General features: G+C 34.6%; 1 protein-coding gene across 1 annotated transcript; it reads left to right on the top strand.

Annotated features, from left to right (window-relative positions):
• Window positions 1-27,480, top strand: LOC129229579 (uncharacterized). Its single transcript, XM_054863915.1, has 6 exons — window positions 1-58; window positions 14,124-14,627; window positions 17,725-17,838; window positions 19,445-19,498; window positions 21,848-21,906; window positions 26,756-27,480. Coding segments are annotated over exons 1-6 (735 nt in total). The 5' UTR covers window positions 1-55; the 3' UTR covers window positions 26,757-27,480.

Consider the following 27,480-nt stretch of genomic DNA (forward strand, 5'->3'; position numbering starts at 1 on the left):
ACAAAATTTTGAAATCCAATACTCGGATCAGAATGGAAGAACATCTTTCGAGAGCATGGTAAGCTTTGTTTTTTCCCCCTTAGAAATTTATTTTAAAATTCAACAATGGGGTGGTTTCCTTCAGTCAAAAGTACTACTTTTAGTCATTGAAATGGACAGAATGAGCAAAACAAAAATTACATGGACCCTGAAAATACTTTCATTTTCCCAACAGTTTTTTTTAAATGGTTGATTTTTCAAACAAGGCCTGGTCTTTATGACGTCACAAATGATGCAATTTGGCGCATCCTTCTACTACGTTTCCACGTTATGATAATCAAGCAGCAAATTAAAATTACGCTCTACGCTTGCTATCAACCATATCGTTGCCAATACACGTGAGTAAAGATGCGAATTAAATATTTTGGTTTGTGAATGGCAACATTGAATGGCATTTCATCATTTGTGATGTCACACGACAGAAGTGTAAACAATGAAAGCGCAACGATTTAAGTATTTTTTAAAAAAATATTAAACTTAAATAAATTATTTAAAAAATGATCAGATCCTATGTTTTTAAGCATGTTCTTTCAGAAAAAAATGCTTTTAAAATTTTGGAAACGACCCCACATTGTTTCTTTACAAATGGTAAATAATTTATTAGAATGATTTTACTGATTAAAATTAATTTTGTTATATACGCTACACAAATCTTCAACCAAAAACTGTCACAGTAGATGTGCTCATATCGCACCTCGGCAAGAAAGATGACACAATTCAAAATTAAAAAAAAAAAAAATAATAATAATAATAATTAATTTGAATTTTGACATCTTGAACTCAAATTATGTTTTTCGCAATCACGAGTGTGTGTATGTAGGCGTATGTGTGGGGGTATGTGTGTATGTGTGTGGGGGGTATGTGTGTTTGTGTGGAGGGGGTATGTGTATGTGTGTTTGTGCCTGTGTGCAGGTATGAGTGTGGGTAGTTGTGTGTATAAGTGTTTGTGTGTGGGGGGATGTGTATGTGTGCAGGCATATGTGTTTGTGTCTGTGTGCAGGCATGAATGTGTGGGTAGTTGTGTGTAGGTGTGTGTATGTGTAGGTGTTTGTATGTATGCATGTGTGTGTATGTGTTTGAGTGTGTGTATCTGTTTGTGTGTGTGTATGTGTTTGTGTATGTGTTTGTGTGTACGTGCGTGTATGTATGCGTGTGTGTGTAGCATATGGATGCAACCTGGAGACGGTTTTCGCTATAGGAGCAGCATCGTGAAGAGCCGGTCGACGGTGGTGCCGCAGAGGGTGCTGACGGGAAAATAAAATGATAGTACATCAAAACAGCCAAGTGAGAACAATAAGCAATCGTGATTGCTCAAGAAAAAAAAAAAAGAAAAAAAAAAAAAAAACGTGCTGACTATTGATTCAAAATCTAAATTTAATTCTCTTCCTTGTCACAAAACAAGTATGAAGCGTGAAGTTATCTCACATAACTGGTGCGTGCTGAAGCAAAAACGATATAATCCATAGTGACACATCATTAGACTTTTATGATCTAGAGGAAACATTTTTGAACTTTAAGTATACAACTAGAAAATCGCTAGTCAAGATATGGCGGGTGAAAATTGCTTCTACATTTGAACGAAACAATTACCTGTTTAGTGATATTTTGTTACTTGAAATTTCAACCCAAACTCCAGTGGATTAACCCTCAACTCCAGTAGATATCGTTCATTGTTGACCACTTTTTCGTTTCTTCATTCCCCTGAAATGACAGTCTTACGAGTAGAAAAGTTAAGGTACCGGATCCAGTTCAGCCTTGTCAAAATGAAGTCTCTCTCTGCATGTTAAACATTACCGAAACATATTATCAAATTATCATGCTATGCATTGTTGATGACGTTAGGAGCGTTACTCAATCATTCACTATTATATATATATATATATGAGGATTTAGACAACAAAAAACTAACCTGTAAACATCACATTATACATTTTTTGCGCGTATTGTAATATTAAGATTAAATCACGTAAATTTACAGTAGGTAAAACCTTGATTGTCTCCCGATGCTGTTTTTTTGTGAAGTATCATTTTCTTTAAGGGGGTGCGATACATTCCAAATCTTTGTCCAAATCGCGCATTCCTTTCGCCAACGTCATATATCAAAAAACGTGATTCTTCAGGAGAGCAATTTTAAGGGTTTAAAAGTAAGATATCGTGAAGTAAAAATATGTTTGAAGCCACTGGATTGAACTTTTTCCCATGCATAAGGTCTTTTTCAAGAAAATCTGGTATTTCGTCACTGTTTCATGAAGAAGAACGGTAAAAAGCGTAAATTTTAAAAAGTTTCGTTTTATTTAGGACGTGTTCCTGCACTAAATTTCAAAGATAATATTTGAAGTACGTCAAAATATGTCATTATTGTTATTACTTGTTATCTTTACAATACAAACATAATGGCAGAAATTGCGTTCGGTTTTTAAAAAAAGAATGAAAAATGCTCTTTTTTTTCGTGTGCAGTGCTGTTTTTGGAATATATAATATCTTTCACTAACGACACGGATGTTTTTTGCCTAATGGATCAAGCACAACCCAAGATGTGACACTCTTGAAAAGAACATTCCGAAAATGCAAAAAACTATACACTTAATAATGCAATGCAATAACACGCTCTCTAATAGCCAAATATTAGGTTACGAGTGGTACCCGCACGGCTTTGCCCGTTATAGAAAATTAAAAGGTCTTTTGATTCGCTTGTATATTTACAAATAATGTAAATGAATTTTCTCGCCGATTGGCTTGTGCTCATGTTACGGTTCCACGTTATGATAATTTCGTAATTTACTTTTTCATCTTATGATAATTTTGTTCTTAAAATTGGAATAGAAAAAGAACCACATCGAATTTTCGAAAAATCGCTTCGAGGTGCACACCCCCATGATACAAACTAACTTTGTGCCGAATTTCATGAAAATCGGCCGAAGGGTCTAGGCGCTATGCGCGTCACAGAGGTCCTGACTGACAGAGATCCGGAAAGAGAGATCCTGACAGACAGAGATACTTTCAGCTTTATTATTAGTAAAGGTAGAAATGTAGGTCTTGCACAGGTATGCTACTCATTCACAGCAGTTCAAAGAACGGCATAACTCAAAATCGCTAATATTTCAGTTATGACGTTTTTGAAAGGAATGAGTGAAATGTCAATTTTAGTTAGGGTAAAAATGTGAGAGACGCCAAATTTTCTGTAGAAATTAGATAAAAAATTCAAAATACAATATAAATCAACCCTGTATGTTTTATTTTAAAGTCACACTATTATTAAGCCTTAAAACTACCATTAACGAGCTCTAGACTTCAATAAAAGATAAAAATTGTAAGTTGACAGCAGGCTATCTCTCCTATAACGTGTGGGAGATACACCATAGTGTGGGAGAGATGCCCTATATACAGTGGCTCCCAAAAGTGTTCGTACACCTACGACTTTCAATGAAATAGGCCATTATGCATTGATTAGAGTTAATATTTCGGAATAAGTATTTTATTATAAGATCTATGATCTATTTTTAACAAAACTACATGAAAATTTTTAATAAAACATTAAAATATAATTTTTAAAAAATCAAAAACCAAATATTGCCGGAAATTTTATCTCACAAAAGTCTTCGTACACTTTGAAAAAATGTCAAAAAATTGGTAAATAATCTAACTTTTTACAAAGTTATTATTTAGTACAATATCCTGCAGTATCAACAACAGCTTTTAAACGTCTGGGAATAGATTTCATTGTTTTTTCTTTCTTTTTTTATGCAATTTCTGAGTAAGTGTTCAGCAGCACTTCGAGTCTTACTGTTTCTAGTTCGCTTTTCATTTCAATGGTGTATTTTCATAATCTAGCCACCAGATATCTCTAAATATGTTCCATTAAGTTTAAATCTGGCGATTGAGGAGATATTTCTAAGCTTAAGGACAATTTTAGAGGCACCAAACGCAAACGTGTTCTTCTTATCGTTATCTCGATAAAAAGCAAAGTTGTTTCCGATTACCAAATTTTGGGCTAATAGTTTAAAATTGCTTTTTAAAATAGTTAAATAAACATCATGATTAAGTATTTCATCAAAAAATTCCAAATTTCCAAGTTTGGATGCTGTAATGCACCCTCACACTAAAACACCTTCACCTTCCTGATTAACTGATCCAACTAAGTTCTTCAGATTAAATTCCTGATTTTTTCTTTTATTTACAATTATACAACAATTTAACCCAAAATGTTGAATTTATTTTCATCTATAAGTAAGACGTTGTTCCAAAACGTTTTGAGCTAATTTATCATTGATTTTACGACGGAAAGGGTAAGTTTACTGTTTTTCGCACGAACAAGAAAATTTCTGCGGGAAGAGGTCCCCCTTAATCCAGCTAATCAGAGAATTTGGCGAACAATTTTAGGTGGAAATTAAACGTAAAATGTTTCATTCAATTCTGCAGAAACTTTTTCAGCCCTCAAATGTGTATTTTTCATATTTTTTTTAACTGTAAACCTCCGATCACGCTTTGTTAACTTTGCCAGTTGACCTTTTCTTACCTTGTTTTCGATCCGATTCTTGTCTTTAAAGCCTTTTATCAAGCACTTCACTATAAAATGGTATAAATTAACTAATTTAGAGACATTTCAAACCAATTCATGGCTGCTGTGAGGGAAAAAAAAATCAAATTTCGAATCGTGTTTGTTGTTTTCTACGCATACCTGCCATTTTAAAATAATAAGCAGAATATTAGGGAATAAATAAACAAAAAAAGTAAAGGCAAATGACTTTATAGTGTCATTACAATGCAAAAATAATGAAAAAAACCACATATGATAATTTTAATCATGATTTATTCGAAAATATTTCAGTGTACGATGACTTTTGTGGCGTATTTTTTCTCTGTCTCATCGTTTTTTGACAAATTTCAAAAATACAATTTGCAATATTTTGAAAAAATCTACTGGGTTTTATTCAGAATGGTATAGGAATGGTGTGAAAAAAAATTGGACTTCATATTCGAATTCAGTTTTGCGTTATTTTGGTTTTACTACAAAATTTCAAGGTGTACGAACACTTTTGGGAGCCACTGTATTATTATTCCTTGTTTTTGAAATTTTTGCGGATTATTTCCCTACCACAATTATTACAATGCGGTGCGCACATTGTACATGTCTGATGCAGCCATTTTTAACGTAAGGAACATTTAATCCAGTCAGTATTTTTTTTGTTAAATAATAATTTTCCCTACATTCCGCGCACACAAGCAACGTGTTTTCGCTTCACTGTCGAGCTAGGTAGTTTTGAGATTGGACAGGACTTCTGAAAAGAATTTGTAGGGGTTTCTAACAGGGTTGGCTGAATTGGACCCAATTGGGTTGGACCCAATGGGTTTTTTTGAAAAAACCCATTAAAAAAAACCCATTATTTAGCCCACTTTTGGGTTTTTTAAAATATTGTGAGAAGTTTAAAAAAAAATTAATTAATTTAAATACTTTCACAATTTAAACTTCTTTTTTATTTGCTCTTCACCACAGACGATGAACATAAAAAATGAATTTGGAGCTTTAATAGTATTTCTTAACTCTTAACGGCATTTAAAATATACTTCAAAGATTTTAAATAAATGTATTTAACTTTTTTCTTTAAGCGGTCAATAAATAACTCAAATTATCTTGACCAAGTCCTGTCACATCTGATTTTCTCAATATTTGTAGATTGTACAGAGGAAACTAATGTAGTTAAAATGCTTTCATGTAAATTATTTTCTGCTAACCAACACGTCACAAATCTCGAATAAACACAAGATAATTTTTTTAGAAATAAACAGATTTTTCAAACGGTCTACAGAAAACAGAACAGGTACAGTATTTTCATTATTTTACAAAAAAGTTTAATGTACTGACGAAACGTACAGTACGTGAAACACCAAAACACATACCCAAGATCACATTAATTACAATTCTTTAAAGAAAGAAACAGCTTTATTCTTACTAGGTGGCATGGTTAAGATGCAGCATTATAACACAAATACAATTGCAAGAATAGTGCATTTAAAAGAATTTAAAACTACTCCTTGATCAAATACTAACTCTAAAAATAACCCCCAATAAAAGTTAAAATACATTAGTTATTACACGGCCAGAGTTTCCGCCTATACATATTTACAAAAGCACCAAGCCCAAATAACTCTCGTCTTAAAATTAACTAATATGAAAATTGCATTTTACACACATTAAAATATCATTAGCCTATAACAATATAATACCACAATTTGCACAAATTAAAAAGTTCTCATGTAATACATTAAAACATTACTTCACAGGGGTTGAATTCTACGACGAGGCATCAAACACTAAAAATCTCACACGCTGTACAAAAGGCACCAATTCGACCTTGCTTCAAAGATCTAGCGTCGGCTGAATGATTTGAGGATTCGGCCGCTGCCGGTAGCTCCGAACTCCCATTCCTGCTATTCATTTTCACGGGCCACAAGACTTATAAATTCCAACCATCCGATGCGTTCATTAGCTCCCTGGTCTGGTCCATGGGGCCTCCACTTCCGACACAGCGATGAATTTAGTCTGGCAGAAGACTCTGATAGATTCTTGGTTCACTTATGTGATGCCGAGACTTTACATCTTAGCGAGGAACATTTATCTGCACTTAACCTTGCAAAGGGCCATCCCCACATTCACCATTTTAACGAAACTCGAGAGGCTGTTTCAGCCACGCACGCAAGGCGAGATGATATGCGTAAAAAAGGGAACTTCAGCTCTTTCGTACTGCCTTATATCCATTGCGTCATTTCCAACTGTTGCCACTACGCTTTTGGGCAGTACAAATGCCCTCCCCCTCAAAAAAAAAATATGCACAAGTATATTTTTATTGAACAACTCTTCCATTCACTCTAGGCCGCAAATTATAAGGATGCACAACATGTGGGACAAAACGACCTAAGAGACCAGGCATCATTTGGACATCAAGAGGCAAACTCCCAGTTGAATTTCCCTCCTCTTTTGTATTTTCTTGTTGTGTTTGACAACCTTGTTGTGTTCTTGTTTGACCCATATCTGTGGTAGCAGTATCCGGGTCAACTAAGGGAAATCTGGGAGTGGCCAAAGCAATATTCTCTATATGTACCACCCTGACGTAATTTGATTTCTTTGCGTGCCTAATTTTTACCACTACTGGAGAGATAATTTCAGAAATTAGAAAAGGACCTTCATTATGTTTACTCAATTTTTTTGAGCGCCCTGGCTTCACAGCTGGATTATACCAAAATATTTCATCCCCTACTTTAAATTGCCGTATTTTACTTTGCCTTTCTCGTCTGTTTTCATTTGTCTCAGCCGCATTTTCCAAATTGTGTCTCACTGTGGTGTATGATTCATGTAATTTCTTCAGTAGCTCATTAGCATAATGCATATTATCCGCATAAGAAAAGGGAGTCGCCTTTTCCAGAAACTCATGAGGCAGATTTAAATTTCTTCCATACATTAACCATGCCGGTGCAAAACCGGTCGACTCGTGTGCAGACGTTCTATACGCCAGGAGAGCAAAGGGCAGTTTTATATCCCAGTCATCATGTTCGGAATTTACTATATGCGAAAGCGCATTACCTAACGTTTTGTGATATCTTTCCACGCACCCATTACTCTGTGGTCTCCACGCCAGGGTATCTAATTTTTTTATATTCAAACTCCGGTATACTTCCTTCATTGCATTGCTTAGCAAATTCAACCCCCGGTCTGACAAAAATTTTTTGGGTGTCCCATAACGACTAATGAATTGCATCACTACATCCGCGATGACATCACTGCCTATCGTAGACACAGGGAAAGCATCCACCCACCTTGTAAAATAGTCAGTAAAGGTAATGATATATCTATTACCCCTTTCAGTGACAGGCAAGGGACCTACTATGTCGAAAGCGACTTTTTCGAATGGACCTGCCGGAATAGGAGCTCTCTGCAATGGAGCCAAACACCCTGGCAGATGTGCCCTTCGTTCCATACAACTCTGACACGATTTCACCCAGTTTACGATTTGAGCCCCCATTCTCGGCCAATAAAACATACTTTTGATTTTGTTAAAAGTTTTCTTAATCCCGGGATGACACGCTTGCGGACTGTCATGATAAATCTCACATATTTTTCGCACCAACGACTGTGGCACAACGTACCTAATATCTTTTTCCCCCTTGGAATTTCTGTTTCTGCATACCAAAATTTTATTCTCTAAGAAAAATTTCAGTTTATCCGGATTTATCGGGCTATTTTTTAACAGGTTGTTCTTTATCCTAATACATGCTCTATCTTTTTCCTGTTCCTCCCGCAATTTTTCAACCGAAATTTCAGCCTTAACCGGGCCCATCTCACTCAATTCATTGAATTGAACCTCCCTATTTTGTGTCTCATATTCAGAAACATTTCTGGACAAAAAATCCGCCACCGTGTTAATTTTCCCCGGCAAATATTTTATTTGAAATTCGAACTGGGAAAGCGATAAAACCCACCGGGCTATTCTGCAGAATGAATCCTTAAGCTTAAAGCAGCTAGTCAGAGGCGCATGATCCGTGTACAAATAAAATAGTTTTCCCAGCAGATATTGTTTAAAATAATTTGCAAAATACACAATGGCTAAGGCCTCTCTTTCAGTCGTCGAATATCGAGTTTCCGCAGAATTCAATTTCCTACTTCCAAAGGCCACGGGTTGTGGAAATCCTTCTGTATCCAACTGCGCCAGGACGCAACCTATCGCAATCTTACTTGCATCTGTATACAAGTGAAAGTCTTTCTTCATATCCGGCAGATACAAAAAGGTGTCATTCATCAGAGCCAGTTTTAAATCCTCAAACTCCTCCTCCGCCTGTTCATTCCATTTAAACCCCTGTTTCTCTTTCGTTAAATTTGTTAAACTAACTGACCGCCTAGCAATATTTGGTATAAATTTTCTATAATAGTTTATACATCCCAAGAAAGATCTCACTTGTTTCCTATTCTTTGGAATTTGAAAATTCTTTATAATATCAATATTTTTTTGATCCGGAAAAACTCTACCTTTGCTAATTTTAAAACCCAGGTATTTAACAGTTTCAGTCAGAAAAATGCATTTATTTGGCTTTAATTTTAACTTATATTTTTTCAATCTGTCAAATACTGCCTGAAGTTTCGGAAAATGACTTTCAATTGAATTACTGCTAACTATGATATCATCAATGTAAACTCCGATATTCATGGGATCCAAACCAGAAAGTATAACACTCATAAGTCTCTGAAAGGAATTCGCACTTGTCCTTAGACCAAAAGGGGTGCGAGTAAACTGGAAAAGCCCTTTTTGTGTTGTAATTGCCAATTTCGGTCTATCTTCGGGCACCACTATTTGTTGAAAAAATCCACTCGTCAAATCTAAAGTTGTAAAAAATTTTCCGTATTCTAACTTATCAATTGCTTCATTAATATTTGGTATGGGATAGGAATCGGGCACCACTTTCATGTTGAGGCCGCGAAAATCGACCACCAATCTAAATTCCCCTGAGGTTTTTCTTACAAGTAGAACGGGTGCGGCATAAGGTGATTCGGATGGTTCCAAAATTCCTGCCTCTAACAAGATATTTAACTGCCTATCCATTTCATCCCTTAAGTTATAAGGGACCCTGTATGGTTTCTTCTTTACCGGATTTTCATCCGAAAGTGGAATCTTGTGTAGTACAGCATCGCATCCCTGCAGGTCCCGTACCGAGCTTGCAAACACCTCTTTATTTTTATTCAGAAAGTCTATCATTTTGTTTTTTATATCAGGTTGCAAATGATCTAACCTAAATATATTACTCCACTCTAAATCGGCCTCGTCGCATTCCCCAAACCGCTCCTCGTTTTCCACAAAATACATGTCATTCATTATACTCTCAGCTTTAACTACTTCTTCGCATCTGACCAACTTTGTTTGTTTGTTAATATGAATAAATTTATCTGTTGGGTTCATTATCAGGACCGGAATTCCATCTTTTTGCGCTCCCTTACTTATAGATCGGGCAATTAAGAAGTTCTTTTCCTGTTGATTATATGGTTCTATCATTATAACCTCCGAACCTAATGTATTTTTCAAGTTAACCTTTGCGACAGACTGTGAAAAGGGGGGCAAGGTGATTTTTCTGCATATATGACCTATTTGGCCCTGACTCCCATTTCCAATATTAAACATAGCGTCTGTTTGCTCCGAATTTTCCCATGAAATCATTTCATTGTTTATTTTTACCGTTTTTTTACTATAATTGATGATACATCCGTTTTCAACCAAGAACGGCTGACCCAAAATAACTTTAAAATTTTTTGAAATATCTTTTGAAATTACATAAAAATCCGAATTTATAACTCTATCATTTATGGTCACGTAAAGATGGACTTTTTTAAAGATTTTTATAGCCTCTTTCGCAACGGTATTTATCCACAACGCGCATGGTTGACAGTCTGACTCCAATGGTATACAACCCTCCTCAATTAAATTCAACGTCGCCCCCGAGTCGCATAAAGCGCCCATCTTATTCTGGCCAATCTTAACCTTTATAACAGGAAGCTTTCCCTTTTGCCCATTATTTATACGCACCCCAGGGATTAATGTTTGCGTTTGTGCCGACCAGACCCCCTGGTCTAGTTTTCCGGAATTTGATTTTTTTGTGTGCTCGTATCCTGGATTCGTTCTACAATATCGAGCTATATGTCCTATTCGCCCACATTTAAAACAAGTTACACTTACTTTTCTTTCATTACCCCGGCATCTATGCCCCTCCAACAGCTCAACCCTTTTTGTTAGATAATCCATTTTCTCTAACAAGGTATTAAACCCGTCGCTTACTTTATTTTTTTCTGTATTCGTTTGATTTATCCCAAACACTGACTCAGAATTTGCCTCGAAATGTTCAGATTGATTTAAAAATGGATTATCGGCGGATTGTGCTGCCCTCCAGGCAATTTCTTCACGACCTGCATAATCTTTGAGTTCTTCCAAATTTTTAGGATTTCTGACAATTACTCCCCTCAAGATTTCAGGTCGCAAATTTGCAAGAAGCATGTTCATTAACATGTGTTTACGCTGACTTTCCACTATTTCTTTAGATTCATTTCCGAAATCTAGCATTTTGCTTTTCGCATTAGCCCTTGCGATAAACCTCTCCACTGGCATATTTGGTGGCTGCCGGAATGCCATAAACTCGAAAAGGGCCACGCTTGGGGGCGGCTTGCTAACAAATTCTCTGAAAAGGACCAGTTTCAATGTTTTAAAATCACTAATTTCGTCGCGAAACTCATTGAAACATTCCCTAGCGTTTCCAAACAGCCTATCTCGCGCCACGAAATATTTCTCCGAATCAGACCAATTCCACTGCAAAGCCGAATCCTCTATCCTTTCAAAAAACTCAGGAAGAGGAGTTTCACTATTAATACCTTTAAACACAGGTATCATTGATAGATTCATTACAGATAAGCCGTGAGGTACAAAAACACCTGATGCCTGGTCCTTGGCCATCCCTTCCTTATACAATACGCAAAAACACACAAAATTACAAATTTAAAACTTGTAAAAACCACCACATATTATACACCGCTAATATGTTTTTTTTTTTATAAAGCTGCAAGAAAAGAAAGCCACGGCACCATTTTTGTACTGACGAAACGTACAGTACGTGAAACACCAAAACACATACCCAAGATCACATTAATTACAATTCTTTAAAGAAAGAAACAGCTTTATTCTTACTAGGTGGCATGGTTAAGATGCAGCATTATAACACAAATACAATTGCAAGAATAGTGCATTTAAAAGAATTTAAAACTACTCCTTGATCAAATACTAACTCTAAAAATAACCCCCAATAAAAGTTAAAATACATTAGTTATTACACGGCCAGAGTTTCCGCCTATACATATTTACAAAAGCACCAAGCCCAAATAACTCTCGTCTTAAAATTAACTAATATGAAAATTGCATTTTACACACATTAAAATATCATTAGCCTATAACAATATAATACCACAATTTGCACAAATTAAAAAGTTCTCATGTAATACATTAAAACATTACTTCACAGGGGTTGAATTCTACGACGAGGCATCAAACACTAAAAATCTCACACGCTGTACAAAAGGCACCAATTCGACCTTGCTTCAAAGATCTAGCGTCGGCTGAATGATTTGAGGATTCGGCCGCTGCCGGTAGCTCCGAACTCCCATTCCTGCTATTCATTTTCACGGGCCACAAGACTTATAAATTCCAACCATCCGATGCGTTCATTAGCTCCCTGGTCTGGTCCATGGGGCCTCCACTTCCGACACAGCGATGAATTTAGTCTGGCAGAAGACTCTGATAGATTCTTGGTTCACTTATGTGATGCCGAGACTTTACATCTTAGCGAGGAACATTTATCTGCACTTAACCTTGCAAAGGGCCATCCCCACATTCACCATTTTAACGAAACTCGAGAGGCTGTTTCAGCCACGCACGCAAGGCGAGATGATATGCGTAAAAAAGGGAACTTCAGCTCTTTCGTACTGCCTTATATCCATTGCGTCATTTCCAACTGTTGCCACTACGCTTTTGGGCAGTACATTAATATTTCTTACCCTGTACACAGAAATAGAAAAACAGGCAACATAAAATTCAAAGAAATGTCTTGATTAAGCTGGAATTCAGTAAAAAGGGATTTAAACTAATTGAGGTTCTACAGTAGTTTTGCATAACAAAATGAAATACTATAAAGTAAAATGCAAAAAAAAAATGTAGTAATTAAAAACGAACAATAGATTTTATCACCCGAGAAGTAACTTTGCCTTAACTGTTGGTAATAATGAAAATTAAAAAAATCTGAAACTTTAACATTCTTGGGTTTTTTCGTCTTTTATACTTTTCTTCAGAAAACTCTGAATTTTAACTAGTTTTCCAGCTTTTTACCCGAAGATAATTTTTGCACTTTGTCCATATACTTATGCTACAATATGCTAAGAGTACCCCACATTTTCCCTAAAAAAAGACAAAAAAACCCACATTTCTTTTAAAAAACCCAACTTTAGTTGGGTTTTTTTGGGTTTTATTTAAAAAACCCAAAAAACCCTGGGTCCATGGGCTTTTTTAAAAAAACCCGGGTTTTTGCTAACCCTGGTTTCTAATGTATGTTTGTCTGGAAGTTGATGGTTTTTGTGGAGACAGAGCTGGAGTGGCAGCACTTTCAAGAGGGATGTCAGGAGCAGCTACTTCAATTAAATCAGATCTAGGAAAGAAATGATCTGGAATGGCATTAGGACTGAGTGGAAATATTCCACATGCTTTAAAACCTGATGTTTTCACGAGCTCACGGCATTGAATAAGGTTTTTTAGCTTCATGTTTTGATAATTCTCCTTTGTTTACTTTTTCAATTGCCACTGCCCCCTAATTACCTTATGCTTCCTCACGTACTTTATTTGCTTCCTAAAAACCAAAAAATAATTAAAAAAACACCCCTTCATTTTCACGTTTGAAAAGTTTGGCATTTCTCCTCATTTTGTGGGAGAGATTCCACAAAGGTATATAGTACGTAAGTATTTACATATATTGTTAAATGTAGTTGCAATAAGTTAATAACAATCTAAATCAAACGCTAAAACCCCCAGTACTCATCTTTCGGTGTCTTTGTTTTAAATTTAACACTCATTAAAACCGCAGCGACCCAAATTTTTGTCGAAAAATGCTCGTACTAAAAAAAAAATTTTCGTTATACACATGTCACACTCAAACGAAGTCGAACAGGAACTGACACGCTAAGAAGGAAGTGTATATGAGTAAATGAAAACAGTGAGAAAACAGCCATTTCTTTCTTAATCACTGATTTTCTGGAAGTATGGCGTCCCTCCTCATATGGCGTCTCTCCCACTTTTGCCCTAAAAAAATTTCAGCGTGAGGAAAGTAAGCAAGTACACAGCGCAAGACATTTATTATCGTTCACGTCAGTACCTCCCATCGTGTGTGTCTGTCTGCGCATGCGAAAAGATATTCTTAATACTTTATTACTTCAGAAATGCAAAGTATTTCTGATGCATTAAAAAATATGTCGCTGCTTAATAATGATTCCTACTTTTTTTTTTTTTTTGCTACAGATTCTATCTCAAGAAAACAATAACCACGCTTCCAATACATCCTCTTCGTTACAGGAGATGAAGGAAGCACCAGTTGAAGAAAGTCAAATTATAACCAATATCAGTTTTCTACCTTCTAATAAGAAACAGGAAGATACAAGTATGATTGTGCTGCAAAATTATACCACTTCAAATATCAGTAATATACCTAGCATAGCTCGGGATTTACAACAAAATGAAGAAGCGGTCGTTGTATCAAAAGAGTATTTTAATAATTTCAATTATCTTAGTTCAAACTTGAGCAAAGGAAGGGAAGAAACCATCACTTCAGAAAATGAAAATGATTGCTTTTCTCCTTCGAATTTCATTACACTTCCCGATGAAGAAAAGGAAGAATTGTTGGAAGAAGCTGCTTTCTTGTCGCCGTCACCATTTGGTCAGTCACTAGGTTGTGGTAGTTCACAAGCAGAAAATTCTGAAACCCAATATTTTAATCAGAATGACAGAATATCTCTTGGCAGTATGGTAAGCCCTTGTTTCTTAAATAGATTATTGTAAAATTTAATAATCGCTTTTTTCAAAAGCGTAATGGGTAATTGATAACAATGATTATATTAACTAAAATTGATTTTGTTATATATGCTATGAATCTTCTACCAGAAGCTTCACTTCAACCCCGGCACTAACCAATTGCATTACCAGTTTTAGATGCCTCAGCTAGCCGTAGCAAGTGGGTCGCTAGGCGCATTGCAGACCCCTCCCCCCCCCCAGAGCGTTCCAATAAGGCCGCGCCCAGTTTTATGTGTTTATTAAAGACAGAAAGCGCAATCAGAGTTGTTATCGTGTATTCAAAATTATTGATTATGAGTATGATGTGTACAGAACAGATACAAACTCATTTGAAAAAATAAACTTTAGGTGCAGTTCAAACCAGTAATCTCAGTACAGTAGTTGTGTGCACATGTTGTGGAAAATCAATTTAAGTTTAAAAAGTTTTTGAGTTTTGAAAGTAAGTAAGGGCACAGGCACAGCGCAGGGCATTCATTATCGTTCAAATAAGCACCAGTGACTGAGGTGTATGGTTAAATATGATTAAAGCCCCTTATTAGTTTAAGAGTGCAATGTATTTCTACCGTTTATAAAAATACATGCTGTTAAATACTTCTTGTAATTTTTTCCTGTTACAGTATTTCTGTCTCAAGAGGATAATAATTACAGATTCCATACATCCTTTTCGTCACATGAGATCAATAAAGCACTAGCCGTAGAAGATCAAATGTTACCCAATATCAATATTCTACCTTTTAATAAGGAAAAGGAGGTTACAAGTATGATTGCAGAGCAAAATTATTGCACTTCAAATGTCAGTAGTACACCATACTATATGCAAAAAATACAAAAAATGGCAAAGCGGGGGCGATGGCAGATGAATATTTTAATAATTTCAATCATCTTAGTTCAAGCTTGAGCAAAGAAAAAGAGGAAACCAGCTTTTCAGAAAACGATAATGATTGCTTCAATCCTTTAAGTTTCAGTGCGCATCCTGCTGTAGAAAATGAAGGTCTATTGGATAAAGCTACTTTCTTGCAACCGTCACCATTTAATCATTCTCTAGATGTCTGCAATCCTCAAGCAAAAAATTTTGAAACCCACTCTAATCAGAATGGCAGAATATCTTTTGATAGTGTGTTGGTTGCTCTTCTATTATTTTTTCTTTAGATAATTATTTCAAAATTTAACAGCTGCTTTTTTAAAAAGGGTAATAACTGATAAGAATGATTTTATCCCAATTGAAAATTTAGCTTGTAGCGAGTAAGATCATCACTACCTACAAGAAAGCCTCATCAGTGGTTACCTTAAATGAGCGATGACGAACTAGAAAACGGTCGAATCAAATCCTTATTTGGCTGTTTAGCGCTCTCAACACTCGCCAACACGAACGCCCATCGCAAATTAAGTTTCGAATTATTTGCCCTTTTTTTTACTAATGCTACTGTACAGCAAAGTTCATTCTGGATTTAGTAAAACTCCTTTTTATAGTTAAATTTAAAAGCATTTTAGTAATATTACACTGTAATGAAGAATTAAAAGAAATAAAAATCTTTGAACTTTAATAATCTATAATGGATATAATTTACAACATAAAAACATGTAAGAAGTTTTGTTTTCTTTTTCAAGCCATCAATGGCTTGTTTTTTCTCGTAAATTACGTTTTTGCAATGAAAGAAATATTTATAGAACTTTAGCATTTGAGATATTTTTATACATTTTGCATAAAAGAAATTCTGATCGCTAAATTTTTTTTCATCATTTCCAATAACTTTAATAGAATGCAGCTACTAACTTCACGAAAATTTGTAAGAATAAAGCTTAAAACTTGTTCTAAATGATTGTGAAAGATGAAACTTATGTCCCCAAGGAAAGTAAACAAGAAGAAAATATATTTCATCGGGAAAATATATTTCATCTTTCATTGTGAGGAAAGATATTTCACTCACAACTGACATTTAATATTTCTTTCTATTTCGCAAAATATTCGTTTGATTACTTTGTGTTACAGATAGTGACGCATGATTTACAAAATTCCCACGTATATTTTCATATTTATGCAGAACGCACATCATATCCAATTATACATTTTTTAGAATACTTTATTGTGATAGCCATTGCGTTACTAAGTACCTGAACGCTTCTACGATAGTGGATGGGGAAATTTAAAATATGTCGTTTTTATTTAAATATGCATCTATGATAGTTGAAATTTAAATTTTTCTTTCATGCTTACTTCGTTATGATATTGATGATTAAGACATTATTTTTCGAATCGTATAAGACTCCTTAAAAATCGCACGGATATGATATAATGTATTGAAAATTTTGGTTACTGTAATCTTGTTATTCCCTATGTTCTTCCTTAGATATTTGCTTAATTTAAAGATAAAGTGCGTTAACTTAGAAAATAAACGTTTAATTTCTCCTTTGATCAATGTTAATATGTTTGGTAAACTACTGTTCTCAAATTAATAGCTTTAGCATGTTAAGAGACATAAATTAAAGCGATTTTCATCGGGAAATTTCCTCCGAGTCAGCCTCTTTTGGTCACGTGACGAAACCAGTGATAATGTTTTCTATGTAGGAGGTGGTGGTATGATACGAATTTCGAGAAGTTGCACTGTTCATTACTGCAAAATGAAGTCCCTTCTCCTCAAATCTAATCAATTTCCGTCTTGTCGGGGCATTTATTTTCGTTTAAAGGAACCACCACAAGTTTCTTTTGCGCTTGCGAGGACTGATAGTGGAAGTTAAGAAAGCGCAACGTGACAATTAGCTATACCGTTGTCTGATTGGCGACGGGATGATGAAAACAGTGCCTGTCAGATGAGCAATATGTTCCTGAGAAGAATCGCCAATCCAATGAGAAATACATGAAAGTGGCAAATGTTAGCGCCAAACAAAAACTCATTGTTTACTTCCGCTACCAATTCTCCCTGATTTCACAAAATGTCTATATCCGAGTGAGCAGGATCCTTGCGGATCAAACTTTTTAATGGTATTTAACTACATATAAAATCCAGACATATTAAAACGTTCATTTTTATAATTCTTTTTTCCGTACTTTCAGGACATTGAATGGAGCGATATATTTTCGAATTCAATTCCAAGCTTTGAAGAACAAGAAAAACATGACGTTATCACGCCTATGGAAACTTTTCCAGAAAATGAATCTCAGATCTCAGTGAGTATTTACATTTTTATACTGATTGAAAAATTAAAAAAAAAAAAGAAAAAAAATCACTACAAACCCTGTTTTACTTTTTATATTGTGATGTGTACTGTAACTAATAGTATTCAGGTAAAGATTTTTCTTTATAACTTCAAAAAGCAAAAAACATTTTTTACATATATTGTGGGGCCGATTTTGACCTTCTGCCCCACATGCCTGGAAAGGGATATTCATCCCCTGAACCTTCATTCCGCTACAAATAGCCTCCCTCGCATTTTTAAACGTCTTTTAGGTTAAGAAGAGTTGACCTTTTTGTTGCGGCGCGGCGGTACATTTTCCCGTGCAGGAAATAAGTTCAGACCCCCGAGCAGTTGCATCTCATAAAATAGAGAGTTAGAAAGAAACACATTTTGGCGGGAAAGTTTCCCTCCGCTTGTTTTGAGTAAGCGACACTTGGAATTTTCTGTGACACCCGCATTGGGTCAAAAGGGGTTAGCTTCTTTCGGACACTTCAAACATTTTCCCCTTTCCGAGTCACAGCTGCAGGATATAACTTCTGAAGTTCTGACATTTTCGAGTCCATAAAATAGAAGACTTGGGAATAACAAAATTCCATTCTGACACTTTGCGACACTCCGTACCCCATAAAGCATAGGGTTTTCCTGGAAGCTGGATCTCCAGATGTTGAACTATGATCCTCAGAGAATGTGCCCCGATCAGGGAACTTTATCCCCCCGTATAAAACAAGGAGTTAAGATATTTCGGGAGGAGAAGAGATAGTTTTGGAAGGTAGAGGAGACAGAGTTTTGAGGGGAGAAGATCTTTCGAGAGCTCGGCGTTTCTCCGAGACGTTTGTCCGGAGTCATGATAGAAACGCGCTGTGCCTTTGGATGATTTAATGGAGAAAGGACCGAAATCTTGGTACGTACAATACTAGCTCCCACTTCCCACAGCTTAATTTAAACCAGTAGATTAAAGTTTAATTCCTTTGGAGAGCAGAATCATGATGTACTTAATTATTGAAATCCTTAACATTTTGAGTATTAATGTTTAACTCCTGACTAAATATCTAAACTTAGGTTAGAATTGTATATGAACTATTTTATTTAATAGACTTTCAATGTGCAAAAATGAATCCAACTATTATTTCTACTCTATTCTACAGTCCAAAAGTCCACCAAATCATAACACAACGCATTGTACTAACTCCACTATGGGGTATCGGCCCAGCAATATGATCATGTCATTGCGCGGGTAAAGAAAATAACATTATTGAAATTTTAACTAGTATTTTGTCAGTAGTAAAATTTCTCATTTTTTGGGGCTGTAAATAATGTTATTAGAGCTGGTTAGGTAACTTAACTTTTTTGTAAACTATAAAGCAAAATTTAATATTTAAAATTCATAGTTTAAGAAAGCTCTAACTTCAGTAGAAAAGTTAGAGCTTTTTTAAACTATGAATTTAATTATTGCGGTATGAACCAGCATAACTAAAAAGACCCAAAATATTACAGACTTTTTTAAAAAAAAATCAATGTTTCTTCCTTCATAAAACTTTGAGTACTTTTTTCGTTTTTTAAATACTTCATGAGTTAGTGATCCATGTTTATCTCTGTAGATACCAGAAGAAAGAACACTTGAGGTGCGGATGAACATAGAAAATTTTTATTTGGTATGTTTTATAGCTTGTTTTTCTCTTTCAATATTGAAAGTATCCTTTTAATTGATTACTGAATTTGATATGTCAAGCATTATTTCGTACGCTTATTTCTACGGAAGTCTTGTTTTATACTTGATGATTCTATCATTTTTTTTTAAATGTAAATCTCTTGAGCTATCTAGTACATTGTATAAAGCAGCTTGAGATAGTTAAGATTCACTGAAAGTCATTACAGCCTTTCAGTTCGTCTTACAATCGTTTAAAAAAATATTTATTTACATCATTAAATCATAGACATTTCTATAATTTTACATTCTAAAACACACAGACATGTCTATTAAGGTGCCCCCCTCCCTCAAAAAAAAAAAAAAAAAAAAAAAAACGAAAGTCGATGTTTCAAGTCGCACACTTTCTAATATTTTTCTTTTTGGGTTAAAACAATTGTAAAAAAAAAATTTCATGCAATTTGAGCAACGGCAATCCGTGTCAACTTGCTCCCGAAAGTTTAAACCAGCCCTGTGTACTGAGCCGAAAAAAATATTATTCTTTTGAAGTTCGAAATTTAATTTTGATAAAACGTTCCCCTAGACGCTATTTTTTCTCCGCAGAGGGTCTCACGATCCCATGTAATTGCGGTGAAGTTAACATTGGCACCACAATACGAAGTATTAATGCTATAATAAAAGAGCTTGAGAGACTACCACCATAAATATCACAATTTTCTGCTGAGCATTTTACCACTATGCAAGGCATCAGCCTTTTCTCAAAGAAACTCATGGCTTTCTTCAAATCTTCATTACTTTGCCTATAAGAAACAATATACTTATGCAATTATACAGATACTTAAAAAGAAAAGAAAAGTTAAAAGTAACAAGTTATGTATTCCAGTCCTTTTAAAGGCATGAATAAGTTAAAAAACTCTAAGAAACTCTATCTGTTCTCGTCTCAGGAGTAAAGAGAAATGCCAATCTGAAACAGTACCATCAAATCTGAGGTACGCTATCCAATGTAGGACAATAGGGTCGTTTCCGAAATTAGAAAAAAAAAAAAATCTAAAAAATCATGCTTAAAAACATAGGATTTGATCATTTAAAAAATAATTTAACAAAGTTTACTATTCTCAATTTCATTTTTTACGCTTTTGCGCGTGACATCACAAATGATGAATTGCTATACACTGATGCCATTAGTGCAGAGCGCAACGTTTAATTCGCATCTTTACTAACATGTATTGGCAACGATATGATTTATAGCAAGCGTAGAGCGCAATATTTAATTCGCTTCTGAATTATAATATCGTGGAAACGCGGTAGACAGCAAGCGTAAGCATTCAGCATGTCAGTGGATTACGCGCCAGAGTGCATCACATTTGTGACGTCATAAAGACCACGCCTTGTTTGAAAAATTGGACAGTAAAAAAAAAAGTAAAAAATTAAATGTTGGAAAAATGAAAGTATTTTCTGGGTCCATGTTATTATTATTATCATTATTTTACTCATTTTATGAACTTCAGTCATTATAAGTAGTACTTTTGATTGAAGGAAGCAACCCCATTATGACGAAGTGACTCAATCTTTTCTGCTACTTGATCAAATGACGTGTATTCGCATAACTAAAAAGTACATTCTTCCTGCTGCAAACCACTTACATTCCGCTTCGATTTTGCATAAATCAACTAACAGTTATGTTTCAGAAAAGATGAAAAGAATTCTGAATCTCTGCCAGTATGTTCTATTTCGTTATACTCTGATGCGTACAGCACTCTCTTCGTAGTGAGCGCTTTGCTCATTTCAGTTTCGATTATTTTTAGTTTTCCTGTTAAGACCATTCAAAGTCGAACTACAATAGTAAACACCCAGGGTATTTAATAGAAAATTGGTGCTTTCACCAGTTTAATATATAATACTTAATTGATTGCTTGATGCTGGCACCATATTACAAAAAATTGCATCTATGAATCTTACATTTGATATGCAAAACAGCAGGTGTGATAAAGTTATAAGTTTTTCTTTTTGTTGCATTAGAAACTCTATTTTTATAGATCTAGTGTGATCCTTTGATATGACATCCAGTCTTTCATGTGCCATTATTTAAGTTCGGATGTCAGTGATACAGATAATTTTAACGACCTGTTTCCCACCAGATGGAGGCACTTGGGCTCTTAACAATGCCAAACAGTACTAGGGTTTTAAAATTACTGAAGGGTGCTCAAAGCCAAACGAATACCCAACGGATCTTTTACATGACGCCTAATCTTTCGAGAGAATTTTAAAATGCTCCCTCTATTTATTCTTAGTCAGTTGTGACTTTAGCAAATGAAAACAATTCTAAAGAAAACGAACCTTTTCACTTTTCTTTCAGGATCTGGAAAGTTTACCGGGCTATGATATGCTTGACACTTTGCTCATCGATCCTGATTGGTAAGTGCTAGATTTCAAAGGGCATTTTGTATCTAATATAGTTCAAATCATTGTCAATATTTATGGGAAAACTGTAAACAAACAACGCTTGACGAGACAAATAATATAATGTGAAAGTAATTCCAAAGCAAATTGTAATATTGTATCTATATCTATTTATCTATCTAAATGAATGAATGAAATATATCTATACATATAAAAATCAATGTCCTGAGATAACATATATATATCAACGCACAGCCAATACCGCTGATACCTCAGACTTGAACTTGAAATTTTGCAGGCATGTTCACACGATTACGAAAGTATCCACTAAGAAAGGATTTTTTGAAATATCAATTTGTTCGGGAGAAATTAATTAAAACCTCTTAATTTCTGCAAAATTAAAACCTGTAATTGAAATTTAAATCCCTTATTTTCGAAGGATTTCCTCCATTCAAATAATGTTTCTGGCTTTCGCTTTCACTTTTTCAAAACTGGAAACTAAGTTTTTAAAAACATCATCTCTACATAGTATAAAATGAAGTCCCCAAAAAGCGCATGTGTGTTTGAACTCGCAAAACTCGAGAACTACCCGGCCGATTTTGCCGAAATTTTCAGAGTTTGTTCCTTTAAGTCCTGAGAAGGTTTGCAAACCAGTTCGAAAACAATTCGATGAATAGTTCTTTTTTTATTCTAATTTAGGCCCAATTTTCACATAAATTCCCGAACATGGGAGTGAAAAATTACTCGCAAATAGTAATATTATATATCTTTGGAAAAGGAAGAATTTTCCGCGTTCTACGCAATTTGTTCCAATGCTCTAACTTAATTACGGCGGGAGTTTTTTACGTTTTTAGCTCGAGTTTTTTAAGGCTTAGCTGAAATTTGGGCACTACTCTCTTCATTAAATCCATCAATAAAAAGTGAAGGAATTGTCCCACAGTTTTCTTTTTGACAGCATTGGATAGAGCTGATTTTTTTACTCCAAATCTAACTCGACCTAAGGTCGAAAGTTTAACCCTTTATCTTCATTAGAGAAAACGTTACAAGCGAATTAAATGAAGTTCAAAAATCTGTTCTCGATTCAAGTTTTTAACCATTTTATTTTGCGTTTCCACGGTAACGCTTTTTGAATCCATTGTTTATTTCCATCTTTTTCATTTTCAATTCTTAAACTTATTTTATTTTGTGTTTCCATGGTTAGGCCTTTTGAATCCATCTTTCTCATTTTATTTTAATTTCTTAATAGTATTTTAATATCTGTCGTCATTGTTTGGAGGGGAAATTTTGCATGATGGTTTTTTTTCTTTTATTTATGCCTGATGGTTGAATATACGTCACTTGACACAATTTTTATTTTCAAAGTAGACCGGGCAACGCAGCTAGTATACATGTATAATTGATAAAGCGGCTAACAATTTTTTTTATAAACTCTTGCTACTACAGAAAGAATATTCAAATATTAGCACATACATAAAAGTTACAGAAGCTGAATCCAGTTTTAAGAAAAGAATACTCACCTTCAACGAAATTCTAAACACGCGACATCTCAATTTCAATTTCCCTTTCCTTTTATAACTGTTAAGTTTAAGAAAAGTCCTATAAAATTCAGATTCGTTATTAGTGGAACATACTCGTACAATAATCAAGAGGGTTACATTTTTTTCAAAAAACTTAAAAATATGTTAGCCAAAATTGCAGAAGAAAAAAGTTTCATAATTATGAACAACCAGAAAGTTCTAGATTTCTTAAACAGTGGTATATACGATATTCATAGTATTAATACTTTTGATTTTGAAAATCTTTTCACTAACATACCCCACAATCTCATAATCAACGTTTCAGTTAGGGTTTTTGACAAATATGAAAAATACATCAATCTAGATAAACACTCTTGGATAAACCTAGTTAAATTTTGTATTTTCGAGAATTACTTATACAATGGTTCAAATTTCTACAGACAGATTAACGGGATCCCAATGGGTACATCTTTTTCTAATGCATTTGCTAATATCTTTTTGCATTATTTCGAATCTATTTTTTTAAAATAAACAACAGTATAGAAGCTTTTAGATATATAGATGACATCATCATTTTTAACAACAATGATTTTCACAATTTATACCAAGAAATTTACCCAAATGAACTATTGCGGAAACAGACAAATAAGGATGAGTCAGCTAATTACCTAGATCTCAACGTTCAACTAAATAAAAAAAGATCCCAGTGTAGCTCTGTATGATAAACGTAATGATTTTGATTTTAAAGTCTATTCTTTAATTCATTTTCACAGTTGTGTTAGTAAAAATGTGTTCAGAAATATAATTATCTCACACACATTACTAGATATTAAAAAAATCTTTAATAATAAAACAAATCTAAAGACAGCGATTCAAAATTTAACTGCCACCTTAATTGAGAACCAATATCCAGAGCATCTTACGGAAAATTTCATTTGCAAGCTTATGGAAGAGAACCGGTAGGCCAATTTGTTTGTTCCATGGATTTGTTTGTTGCATGTTATTTCTCTTGCTATTGAGTTCATTTGTGATTTTTTTTTCTCTTGTAACTTTTTCTCTTGTAGTTCAAATTAGTCATGAAAGTGTTCTAATTTAATTTCTGTAATGCTTGTATTTTGGTTTGTAAATGTTCAAATTACTTTTTGTCATGCCTATATTTTGGACTTTCGGTAACCCCTTGCTTGATTTGTGAGATATTGGGGTACTAGTGCTGCTTTTTTAGGCAATTTCGCCAGCAGCACTCACGAAACATCTCATGTTTTTTTCCCTATCCTTAAGGAGTAACCCCCTGATGAGGCCCCAGGGTGTTTTGGGATTTTTTCAAAATTTCGTTCTTTTTTCTTCAATTATATATATATATATATATATATATATATATATATATATATATATATATATATATATATATATATATATATATATATATATATATATATATATATATATATATATATGGTGTTTTTTAAATAAATTTCTTGGATACAATCGTAAAATTTGGTTAATGCTATGTATACAGGGTTTGCTCACAAAGTTTCACGACTGGTCTGAGCCTACAAAGTTTATTAAACATTTTTGTACAGCGAACTGAAAGTCATCGAAATATGACCTTTGAGCATATACACCGATGCCAGCGTTTTTTCAATTGTTTATAGGCTCGCTGAAGCTCTTCGAGCGCAAGGCTGTTAAGGAACCTCGTCGAAGCTACCTGAACTGCTGAAACCGTGTCAAGTCGCTTCCTTTTCAGGTCTTTCTTATTCCGGGAAAACCAAAAAAAAAAAAAAAAAATGTCGCTGGGAGCAAGTTCGGGGCTGTAGGAGGCTTGCAGAAGTATCACCACTTCAAACTTAACCAAAACTGAAAGGGGGCGCTATTTGACTCATTACATCAATGGTCAGGGGCGGACTGGGTTCCACAAGAGGGCTCCAACTATGATCTCCGAAGGTCCGAAAAGAAAGGTGCAAAAAAAAAAAAAAAAAAAAAAAAAAAAAAAAACGATCATACACACGTTTACGAGTTTAAAGAAAAGAAAAAAAAAACGAAGTGAAGTCTTACAGGTTTGTGAGCGCAAAATAAATAAATAAATAAATAATGAAGTTACACCAAAAAATTAAAAAATAAGACAAATTTAAAAAGAAAAAAATTAAAAAATAAGGAAATTTGCATCAAAAAATAAATAAATTACATTAAAAAAAATTAAAAATAAATTTAAAAAAAGGTGTTCAGGTTTGAGGCTCAAGGGTGCACAGGAGGAAGGGTGCAAAGGGCCTGCGGGGCAGTCCGCCCCTGTCAGTGCTCCAGGTAGCTTCGCCGAGGTACCTTACTAACTTTGAGCGCGAAGATTTTCAGTTAGCTTATGAACAATGGAAAAAATGCTGGATGCGGTGTGTTGATGCCCACGGGTTTTATACGTATTTTGAAGACTTTTAGTTCGCTGCACAAAAAGGTTAATCAATTTTGTAGTCTCAGACCAGTGATGAAATTTTTTGAACACACTCGTATCTTTTTAAAAAAAGTAATAAGGTATTATTGAATTTTTGAATATTTAAGTTTAAAACGTGACTCTTCTGTTGCGCGGCACACATCAAGGTAATCAACTCCTTTTCAAGGCACGTTCAGCATGTATATATAGTATTTGCTTCACAAGTGATTATCCTTTGCTTGAGATGGTTTTTATCTTAAATTTACTCCACGTAAATGTTATATTTTGCACGTATCTAGAACAAAAAAAGTCTTATGGAGTCAAGTAAGGGCTTCTGGAAGGCTAATAAATAGGACTTGACCTTCCATTGAAGTGGCAGAAACAAAAAGCGAATGTTTGGCGCACTTATACTGAGTCACGTCTGATCATAATTAAAAACTCTCTAATGTAAACATAAGTTCTTTTAAGGCTGTAAATTCGATCCGGATAAACGGAGGTCGGATAAACAAGTTTTTCTGTGGTTCTGCTAAATTGGTCTATGACCTCGACAGTGCTACCTCTTTTCAGGATACTAGGGAAGGGGGATTGACACTGGTTGAGATTTGGGTTATTTTCGCAGTAGTTTTGCGAAGGTGTTGCAATTTAAAGCCAATAACGTTACCCTTTTACTGAACTCCCCAGAAAAAGTAAACGCTGTCAAGGTCAGGGCCCAACTTGTCGGAGTCACACTTACTGGATTTTTAAAAACATTATATCAGTTTAAAAGAAATACAAACAGCGTTAGTAGTCAATGTTTTCAACTCATAAGAGTAAAATTTAAACCTTTTTTGGGCTTATTTTTTTCCCCATTTTATTGCTTTTTTTTAAATTTCTTCTTTTATGTGCTTGATCTTGATGCAAATGCATTAATTAGCATTATTTATTTCAGATTCGATTGACACAATTTGCATCTGCATTCATGGAGAACATCTGCCAAGTTTTTCTGTATGTGAGACATTGCCCATTTCAGTAAAGCTTGTTTTCCTGTGTATACTTCGTGCCTTGTAAAAATTGTGTATATTGTAATAAGATTCATAAAATAAATACATTGTTGGTATTTTGAAGCAATATATTTTAACTTTCGTAAACTTTTAAAAGTATGTGAGATCTTCATAATTCGACAACTGTCCTGTCTGACATTAGCAGAGCCTGACTACTAAATAGGATAACTTGGCCTTGGGCTCTTGCATTTTAGGGACCCCAAAATTGTTTTAGCCAATGCGTAATATTGTAAGGTTTGACAACAGGAGGGACATGAAAAACTGTTTGGGCCTAGGGCCTCCCAATATCTGAATCGGGGTCTGTATCCAAAAAAAGCACTGACTTTTACTGTGCTCGCTGAAATTTTGGGCATCTCACGACTTTGACTAAAAACTACTTTTTTTCCCCTCAAATAAATGAGACAAATTTCATGTTCCTGAAAAATGAATTATTATTGTTAGGCATTCACCACTCGAATGGTTGTCTAAACTTGTCACTGCGTATAACAGTTCTGTAATATGAAAGTCCTGTCAAAATGTGATTGCAAAGTACAAGAAACTTGGGTTATACCCAAATCGGAATGTTGCGAATTTCTGTAAAACTGTCAATAAATAGCAAATGTTTTTAGAAAGA

The sequence above is a fragment of the Uloborus diversus genome, chromosome 9 (assembly GCF_026930045.1).
Source record: "Uloborus diversus isolate 005 chromosome 9, Udiv.v.3.1, whole genome shotgun sequence".
Classification (NCBI taxonomy): Eukaryota; Metazoa; Arthropoda; class Arachnida; order Araneae; family Uloboridae; genus Uloborus; species Uloborus diversus.